Raw genomic sequence first — 10,117 nt, 5'->3', positions numbered from 1 at the left:
GGTGTCTTTTGCCCCCCGCCTTTTTTTTTTTTTTTGGATGAGGAGTGGTATTAAAAATATTCTTTGAGTATAGAAAGGAGTTATGGTGTACTCTTTTACTCTTTGGAACAAAATATCTAAAGAAAAATTAACTAGAGAAAGAGAAAAGGGCAATGTTTAAATGATGTTTGGGATTGTGTGGATTTTATTTAACCATAGAAAAAATTCCCTTTCCTGTTTACATTACAGTGGAGTGGGGAGCAGACCTTAAAATAAGTAACCAAAAAGGTATTTGATTGATTTATTTTTGACTGCACTGGGTCTTCATTGCTTTGCAAAGGCTTTTCCTAGTTGTGGCAAGTGGGGCTACGCTTTTTTGGGAGTGTGTGGGCTTCTCACTGCTGTGGTTTCTCTCATGGAGCACAGGCTCTAGGGTGCACAGCCTTCAGTAGTTGCTCAGTGATTGTGGTGCATGAGCTTAGTTGCCCTGCGGCATTTGGGATCTTCACGGACCAGGGATCAAACCTGGGTCCCCTGCATTGACAGGTAGATTCTTAACCACTGGACCATCCCAGGGAAGTTCCAATAACATGTTATTATAGAAGGTGATACATAATATGGAGAAAATTCAGCAGAGGAGGATAGCAAGTGCTGGGCAGGGAGTGGCAAAATAGAGACTTGATCGTAATAGAGTCTTGTCTGAGGACCTAGAAAGGACACTACTCCCTCTACCTGAATGTGTGACTGAGGCTTCAGGAAGGTGCCATCTTGAAAATGTGTAATTTACCAGTTCCTTACCGTAAGTCTTACTGGTACCTGAAACTTAACAACCTCGCACTAAATTCATCTTATTTTCTCCCAAACTTGTACTCTTTGCTCCTCATTCCCCTGCTCCAGGCAGCTGGTTCTGCCGACTGAATCAGGTCTAGGTTCTCCTCCACCGCCACTATGTTCCAGAGTAATACAGAGGCTTCCTATGCCACTCTCACCTTTCTTCTTTCTGTCCTCCACCCTGCCAGCCCAGTGGTCCTTCTAAAATGCTCTGCATTGCCGAGAGGATAAACTTCAGACTCTTAACATGCATGCAAAGCTCTCCATGGCTTGGCTGCTTCCCCTTGTCATGAAGTTTCTTTGTCCTTTCCCTGAAGGAGTCAGTCTTCAGCTGTAACAAATTATTTACAGTTTCTGAAATGTGCCCCACTGTTTCGATTCTCCTGCTCTTGCACATTTTGAGTTTAGAATCACCTGATGTCTTTAAAGATGTCACTCGTCCTTCAAATTCCACCTCATACATCACAGTGGTTAAGACTCTGTGCTTCCATTTCAAAGGGCACGGGTTTGATCTCTGCTTCTGGAAATAAGATCCCACATGCTGTGCGGTGAAGCCAAAAGGTAAATACATAAAGGCATATCACAGTCTTTATATAGGTAGCTGTGCCTGCTCCTCTCCTATGGTGTTAGTTGATGTCTCTTTCTTTTTGTGTTACTGCCCTTTCTCTACTATGGCACTTATACCATCTAGCGGTAACTGAGCCTGTCTTTGTTTTCCCAGTACCTAGCCCAGTAATTGGCACAATGAAAGAATGTGAAAGTCGCTCAGCTGTGTCTGACTCTTTGTGACCCCATGGACTATACAGTCCATGAAATCCTCCAGGCCAGAACACTGGAGTGGGTAGCCTTTCCCTTCTCCAGGGGATCTTCCCAACCCAGGGATCTAACCCAGGTCTCCCACATTGCAGGCGGATTCTTTACCAGCTGAGCCACAAGGGAACCCCAAGAATATTGGAGTGGGTAGCCTATCCCTTCTCCAGTCGGATCTTCCTGACCCAGGAATCAAACTAGGGTCTCCTGCATTGCAGATGGATTCTTTACCAACTGAGCTATGAGGGAAGCCCTAGATTGGCACATAGTCAGAGCTTAATAATTGTTAGTGAGTCTGATTTTGGATATAGGGCATTTAGAATATCTAAGGGGCATCCAGATGGAGAAATGTTCTGTCGGAGGAGAGTGGTAGCAGTGGCTGTAAATGACTTTAAAGTAATGCTTTTATCTCTGAATCCGAATTATGTAAGCACAGAATGGTAAAGTAAGAAAAATGTTGTGTAGGACGCCCCATTTAGAGAATAAACAGAGGAAAAGAAGACAGAAAAAAAGAAAAAGAGAGAGAGAGATTAGGAAGAAACTGTCAAGAGCAGGGGATGGAGCCTGGCACATAAACTATTCCTTTTTAGATGTCTTAAAAAAAAAAAAAAAGCATAATCTAGTCTACAGATGCTGTAACCAAGTTAGTCATACCTTTCAGACCTTATCCTGTGTATAGCTGTACTTCTAAAGGATGGCATTCGATTTGTAACCTGCTTTTCACGCTTCATTTCATCGCCGGAAACATCTTCAAGTGAACGTTCTCCTACATTATTTTTAATAGCATCCCACAGTAGGACCTATTGGATTTCCCAGACGGCGCTAGCAGTAAAGAATCCGCCTGCCAGTGCAGGAGACATGAGATAGCAGTTCGATCCCTGGGTGGGGAATCTTCATGGACAGAGGCGCCTGGCGGGCTACAGTCAGTCCATAGGGTCGCAAATAGTCGGGCACGACTAAAGCAACCTAGCACGCACGGCGCCTAGGACCTGTTAACCTTTCTATACAGTGTTGCCCGAAGTTAAAACGGGGGTGGGTGGGATAGGGGGCGGGAGATGGGGGACGTGAGAAAGAGCCTATCAAATTAGAAAGCCCTTAGGTGCCTCAGAGGGGCTTTCCAGTTGGCGTTAGTGGTAAAGAGGGCTTCCCTTGTGGCTCAGCTGGTAAAGAATCCGCCTGCAATGCGGGAGACGTTGGTTTGATCCCTGGGTTGGGAAGATCCCCTGGAGAAGGGAAAGGCTACCCCCTCCAGTATTCTGGCCTGGAGAATTCCATGGTCTGTATAGTCCATGGCGGAGAAGGCAATGGTACCCCACTCCAGTACTCTTGCCTGGAAAATCCCATGGACGGAGGAGCCTGGTAGGCTACAGTCCATGGGTCGCTGAGAGTCGGACACGACTGAGCGACTTCACTTTCACTTTTCCCTTTCATGCACTGGAGAAGGAAATGGCAACCCACTCCAGTATTCTTGCCTAGAGAATCCCAGGGATGGCGGAGCCTGGTGGGCTGCCGTCTATGGGGTCGCACAGAGTCGGACACGACTGAAGCGACTTAGCAGCAGCATAGTCCATGGGGCTGCAAAGAGTCGGACACGACTGAGCGATTTCCACTCACTCACTCAGTGGTAAAGAACCCGCCTGCCAATGCAGGAGACTTAGGAGACGCGGGTTCGATCCCTGGGTCGGGAAGATCCCCTGGAAGAGGAAATAGCAAACCACTCCAGTGTTCTCGTCTGGAGAATCCCATGGACGGAGGAGCCTGGCGGGTTACAGTCCGCGGGGTCACAGTGAGTCTGACACAACTGAAGCTGTTTAGCACACACGCGGGTGCCTCGGTGGGGTGGGGGCGTGGAGGGCGGGAAAGTAGAGCTTCGTCTGCTCCGCCTCCCCGGAGCGGAGGCGGGGCCGGGGGTCTGCGGGGTCGCGGGGCGGCGGCGGCGGGCGGGAGGAAGGGGCGGGGCGGCGCGGCGCGGCGCGGGGCGGCGCGGGGCGGGGCGGTTACTCAGGGCGGGCAGTTCAAACGGAAGGAGGGAAAAGGCGGCGGCCCCACGCGGACCCGGCGTGAAGGTTGCCATAGCCGAGCACCCCTGGGGACGAGGCTGCGGCTCCTCGGCGGCGCTCGGGCGGCTGCCGCCCACAGATCCCCGCCCGGCAGGTCGGCGCGGTGGGCGCGGCCGCCCCGGGGGCCCCCAGGCGGCCGGGAGCGGGGACGCCAGGTGTGTGAGGGCGGCCGGCCTCTGGGCGTCCCCAGCCCCGCGCCCGCTCAGCTTCCCAGGGGCCGCGACGAGAGAGGCGCCCCGACGCCGTTCGCCTTCCTCTGGCTCAGGGTCCAGGCGACGCCCTCCCGTCCTCGGCCCGTCGGCGGCTTCCTGGGGCCCTGGGGCCGGCCCTGCCTTGCCTTCGAAGGGAGGCAGCCCGGCCTGGGGAGGGTCCGCGGACGGACGAGCGGCCTGGTTGACGCCCCCGGGGAGACCGTTAACCAGCCACCCGCCGACGGCACCTCGGGCAGGAGACGACCGCGCTGCAGCCGACCCTGCGCGGTCAGAGAGGCCGAACTGGGGCCGTTTTCCTCCGTCCTGAGATTAGCTGGAGCACACAGAGATATGACAATTACTGTTGTCTGGAAAGCTGGGGGGAATTAAAAGTGATTTAGGTCCTTTAAAGCGTTAGAAAATAATCCCGATAGCACGTACTTGAGGCATCCTTCAAATCTTAGCCGGCATCGTGCTGCTACTGCACGTTTCCATTAATTGTTCAAAATTAGATGTCTCTTTAAGTGGTATTACTTTGGCGTGAATTTTAAAGGCAAAGTGAGAAATTTCCTTTATTGGAAGCCTACGTAACGTTGGCGTCTATGAACTCAAGATTTACTGATGGTAAGATGTTGCACTTTAACAAATGAAGGAAATTAGGTTTTAATTTGTCCTGTTATTGTAAGTACTTCATTGAGTTAACCAGTGCTTTTTTTTTTTTTTTTAAGAGCACTATAGAGATGTGTGTTCTTAATTCTTATCCGGAGTTTGGTTTTAAAAAAATGAATATTGAAGAGGCTTGTTTGTTTCACCAGTGAACTGTTGAATCAGTGAAACTGAGCAAGTCAACCGGCATTCCACGATTTTGCATAAATACTTTTGAAATTTGAAAAACCACGTTTTGAGACCAGTGTCTTGGATTGAAAATGATGAAAGATGAAAAAAAAAATGACACCAGAGAAAGCACGGTGGAAGCAATTTGAAATGAGTAGATGAACAGAAGGAAAATCTGAAGTTTTTGTATGTTTAAAGCAAGTGGTCTATGGTTTTTAGCGGGGAGAGGATTATATTTGCACCCCTGCTTTTGTTTCCATCAATTTGCCTCTCAGGTTCCCAAATTCGAGCATGGTGAGGCACCTAGTGGTGAAGTAGAAGAATAGTTACATTTGTTTTAATTTAAAAAATTTTTTAAAGTTTTAAAACTTTTAAAAAGGCTCAGACCTAACTTTACCAAATGACATGAGTGAAAACTATTACTTAATAGAGTGATTTTCAGAGAGTAGGAAACATTCGTCTGTGGAGGTGTAATTTGAAAACAAAAAATTGTTTTAAAGTATGAAATACAGAGAGCAAAATTTGATCATCTTGGCTGGTAAGCAGGTACAGAAAAGATCAGTGATTGCCACAATCGGAGGGAATCTAAATCAGAAGAGAACATGTGTGAGATTTACCAAAACAGAATATAGGTTTTAAAAGTTGAAAAACACTGACTTTGCCCAGTAATAATGATCACCACAAAGAAGCAATTTGGTCTTTTGGTTAGAATAGCAATTTTTTAAAAAAGCTTATTCACTTAACATGTTTAACTGATAGAACTTAGGCATAGATAACTTTCCTATTATACTCAACTAACAATATATCTTCCCAGGATCTTTTTAATAGAGAAGTATCATGTATTTGGTCTGGAGAAAACTTTAAAAGAATCACAGTTTTCTTAGTGTCCTTTGAATAATCTGGAGAAATAACTTTCTTATACTTTAAGATTTAATTAAAGTTTCTAAAAAGAAGGAATGCAGTGATACTGTCGAAAAGGTTAAAGAGTCAAATATTTCCTTCAAAGAAGAGTGAAATGTTTCCTAGTGTCCTTCCTTACAAATACAATACTGAATCACATTTCTTCTCTAAGTAATGTACTTAAATTCTTTATTTTCAATTTAAGAACATTATAAAAGGTGGGTTCCCGAATTGAAGATATTTACCAGATGAGACACAAATGAGTATAACCTGCCAGGTTTGAGATGGCCTGTGGGGCTTTGGTTCATTTTGGTTAGCTCAAGAATATGTTACTAATTTATCAGTGAGCCAAAGAGCCTTTGCAAAGGTGAAAGCCTCGGAATTCAGACCTCGTGAATGGTCAGAAAGACCGGGTTTCTGAGACAAGCCCATGTTACAAGTATGAGTAACATTATTCTAGAGTTGCTTTGCTGAATTGCAGTTTATCCTAGTGGCTGCACTCACTTGACCAGTGGTCAAAATCAGCATGTTTTTTTTTTAAGCATCTTTATTTACATTGCAGAACTCTGAAAGGAAATATCCACCTGACTAAATATAGGCCAGCACAAATAAGCTAGAATGTTAGAACTACAACAATGTACTTTAGTGCTGTAAAAATTATAAGATAATACAATCATCTAAAAGTTAGGCCAAGATATTTCTTTCCCTCAAGTGTAGTTAATGAAAATATCTATGCACAGTGCCTAGACTATGCTTAGTCAGGTAATCTGTGAATATTTATATCCTGGCAATTTTGGTTTTCATGATGTTGAAACACTGTCTTACAAGTAAGATACACATGAGTATATTGCAGAGGAGATTTGTTTTTTTAAAGTAACTTTTTTTATTGCCATACAATTTTCCATAATCATCTGTGCTCATAACAAGTATTTTGGTATTAGCTGCCAGGCTATTAATTTCAAAGGAAGAATAAAATTTGTTTTCACTTTGTAGAAACAGATATTTTGAAGATGTCAGAAAGGCATTCAGGTCAAGCCGGCACTGGAGCAGAAAACGAGGTGGACTCTCCTAATGTCAGGGTCAAGTCCTCCAGCTTTGGAGACCTTTGTTCCACATCTTCTTTTCAAGATAGTGGCTACAGTGAGCTGTTAAAATCGTGCAGCTTTGATAATACAGATAAAGAATTATTTGGAAAGAAAGAAAGAGGCTCAACATTGATCCACGAACATCCTGAAACTTCAAGTTTGGCCTTAACCCATAGTTTAGAGTCTCCCACTCAAAGAAAGAGATTTGTCTTCCTCAGGAAGGAAAATGATAAAACCCCAGAACTTTGTGAAACTCCTAAAGTCAGTGGAAAAAAACATTTGCTGCGCAGAAGATTGGCCATATCTTTCTCTCTTCTAGACAGGGACTTTGAATCACAAAACAGTTCCCTTGAAAGTGGTACAAGCCAAGTCCCCAATTTAGAAAAAATTATTCCAAGCAGTGCTTCAGGTTTTCCAAGGCAAGATAATTTTAGTTCTTCAGTTACTAGCACTTTGAGAACAGAAGAAGTAACTTCCAGCAGTCAAAAATTGAGATTTAATTTTTCTCAACAGAAGACTTCCACAGTGGATGATTCCAAAGCTGACTGTGGCCCATTTGAAGTTGAATGTATATCTCCGATTCAGGGCAGTAATTTTAAAGACTCTATCACACATGACTTTAGTGACAGCAGTCTATGTATTAATAGTGAGAATACATATCCCGAACTTCTGGGGTCTTCTGTTGGTGGAACAAGCTGTAGAACAGATGAGGACATATTTGTAACTCCAATCAGTAATCTTGTACCAAGTGTTAAATTTAATGCAAGCCGAAGATTTTCTCCTTCAGCTGGAGTGAGACGCAATATTTCAACCCCTGAAGACAGCGGTTTCAACTCACTTTGCTTGGATAAATCAGAAGATTCCCTATCTGAGCAAGAGGGCTCTTTCCAAGAACTACTTCAGAAACATAAGGGAACTCTCAAAGTCAGGGACACCATAAAAAAGTCTAGGCATCTTGGAAGATTGAGAAGACTGTCCACCCTTCGGGAGCAAGGCTCACAATCTGAGACAGAAGAAGAAAACCAGACCTACCTATCTAGCTCTGAATCAACACCAGCAACCGCTTCAGACGTTTCAGAGAGCCAGCTGAGCAGTGACGTTAAGTGTGAGGATTTAAGCTTTAAGAATTTATCAAAGACTCCAGCCTTGCAATTAGTGCATGAGCTTTTTATGAAAAGCAAAAGGAAAAGATTCCAGCAAAACGGTGCACCTGAATTGTTAGAAGAAAGGGATGGAGGGAAAATAGCTGTACTACAGCGTGTACTTGCAGGACTGATTGGCAAGAAAATGGGTATAGAAAAACTGGACATCTTAACAGAATTAAAATACAGAAATCTAAAGCATGTTCTTGCTATGGTTTTAGATTCCTTGACTGCAGAAAGCCTATGGAGGTAAGATTTTTTTTTCTGAAATAAAACTGCCTTTTTTATCACTTTTTTTTTTTTAAGGTGGAAAACTTTTCTGTTGAGTAGCTTTTTAAAATTTTGTTTTATTATCTCTGTCTTGGTTACTTTTTATTTTATCAAAGCTGGTTTAGTGAAATTCTTCAGTGTCAGAAACTTCAGTATCTTGAATGCTGCTTTATAAGTGAACAGAAACTGAGTCACATATATAGAAGTATTGAGGGTAGGAACTAGAGTTACAAGACTAAATTGAGACTTTGCTTATACTGGCAATTCTGCAAAGTGCAGGACTATCAGAAGACAAGCCCCATCGGTATGCCAGGACCAGGAAGGAGAGAAGTCACGTGGAACAGGATTTCTGCAAGGTCATGGTTGAGGCAGGACAAGCAAGAGAGTTAGTCTCTTTTTCCATAGGTATATGTCAAGAGTTTGATTCATTGAATCCTTACTCTTTTCTGGCCTACTTATATTGAAGCCCTTCTTCACCTTTCCCCCATAGATTAAGTGTAGTCTATTGTACAGAATTGCAGAATTTCATAGCTGGAAGTTTTCTGAAATATCTAGTCCTATCTCGTATTTGCAGATGAAAAAACAGCTCTAGAGAAGTTAAGCAACCTGCCAACAGTCATTCAAGGAGATAGGAATGGATGCAGGTTTGTAACTGAACCTGCTGATTTCTAAGCCCATATTTCCCCACAAACTCTTGTTAAGGTTTCAGTCCTTTCAGAAGAGCCTTGATCAGGAATGTCTTTGGTATAACCCAAGTAGAATAATAAGAAAGATTAATGACCTGTATGTCTATGCCTTATGTTCAAATGAGATAAATTATTTGTTTAAAAAATTAGGGATATGGCTATGATAGGGATTTTGTTTTTACATGATGGAGTATTTGGGTACAGACCAGTTAAAACTTGGGTGACCCTTTTAGGTGCTCACTTGTGGGACAAATGATATTCGAGCATATCATGATGTAAGTGAAAGTACACATTGCAATAATTGCCTTCCCTGCTCATCTCTCAAGATTTCTAGTATTTGCACGCAGAGTGCATGTTTAACTTGGCAGTGCTTATTCTTGGAAATGTGAGAGACTGGACTCAGTTGAAATAGCTGAGGCAAACACCCAACTATGTATTGATGGCTCATTTCTTCTCCATTAATGAGTGACTTTCTGCCGATTCCTCTCAATCTGATACAAGGCGCCTGTGTCAACTTAGAGAGAGGCAATGGCAACTGAAGTGGCTGGAAGGATAGTAGTGTTGACAACTCAGGTGTAACCTGGGGCCCTCCATAACCTTCTCCTAACCTCATTCACTTTTAGTGATAAATAAGCACTCACTGGACATAAATTATGTTTTTTTCTTTAGCTGCTTTGTTTGCATAAACTTTGGTTTACAAACTAGGAACTTTGTAGTGCTGCTCATAATATTTATTATAGCTGACCCTTGGGCAACCAGAAAATAGGGGCACTGACCCTCTGGTGTGCAGCCTAAAATCTTTGTATAATTTATAGTCAGCTCTCCACATCTGAGTTTCCTCTGTATCCATGTTTCGGCATCCCTGGATTCAATCGACCAGGGACTGTGTAGTATTTACCGTGGAAAAAAATCCACATGTAAGTGGACCCACAGAGTTCAAACCCATGTTGTTCAGGTGTGTGCTTAGTCCCTCAGTCGTGTCTGACTCTTTGCAACCCAGTGGACTGTAGCCCACCACTCTCCTCTGTCCATGGGATTTTCCATGCAAGAATACTGATGTTGTTCAGGGGTCAACTGTATCTGGCATTTAGCAGTTCCAATCCAGGATTGATTGTTTTTGTGTTTATTTACTCAAAATGACAGTTATTTGTTAAATACAATAATAGGAGAAATTTATATAATCTCTTGCACTATAGCTGATAATCATTTGTGGCATGTCATGTTCCAAGTTTTAAATATTAATGTTACATATAAGTTAAATCCTCTTCATCAGTCTCCCAGTGGACTCATTTGGGTTTATATGAAACTTTGCTTTATTTCCTTAACCAT

General features: G+C 43.4%; 1 protein-coding gene across 10 annotated transcripts in view; it reads left to right on the top strand.

Moving 5' to 3' along the window:
* Positions 1-3,619: 3,619 nt before the first annotated feature.
* The window catches only part of FBXO43 (F-box protein 43), a 25,073-nt gene continuing 18,575 nt past the window's right edge, over positions 3,620-10,117 (top strand). For 5 of the 10 annotated variants that reach the window (XM_081503410.1, XM_081503406.1, XM_081503411.1 and 2 more), the window contains exons 1-2: positions 3,620-3,835; positions 6,599-8,081. In XM_081503410.1, coding sequence (XP_081359536.1) covers positions 6,616-8,081 — 1,466 coding nt within the window. In that variant the 5' untranslated portion in view covers positions 3,620-3,835; positions 6,599-6,615. Of the gene's footprint in view, positions 4,496-6,598; positions 8,082-10,117 lie in introns of all 10 variants that reach the window. The other 5 variants (XM_081503407.1, XM_081503405.1, XM_081503409.1 and 2 more) reach the window with 1 other exon arrangement.

This window comes from Giraffa tippelskirchi, chromosome 6, assembly GCF_054371585.1.
Source record: "Giraffa tippelskirchi isolate mGirTip1 chromosome 6, T2T-mGirTip1v1.2.pri, whole genome shotgun sequence".
Classification (NCBI taxonomy): domain Eukaryota; kingdom Metazoa; phylum Chordata; class Mammalia; order Artiodactyla; family Giraffidae; genus Giraffa; species Giraffa tippelskirchi.
This window is presented reverse-complemented; position numbering and strand designations above follow the sequence as displayed.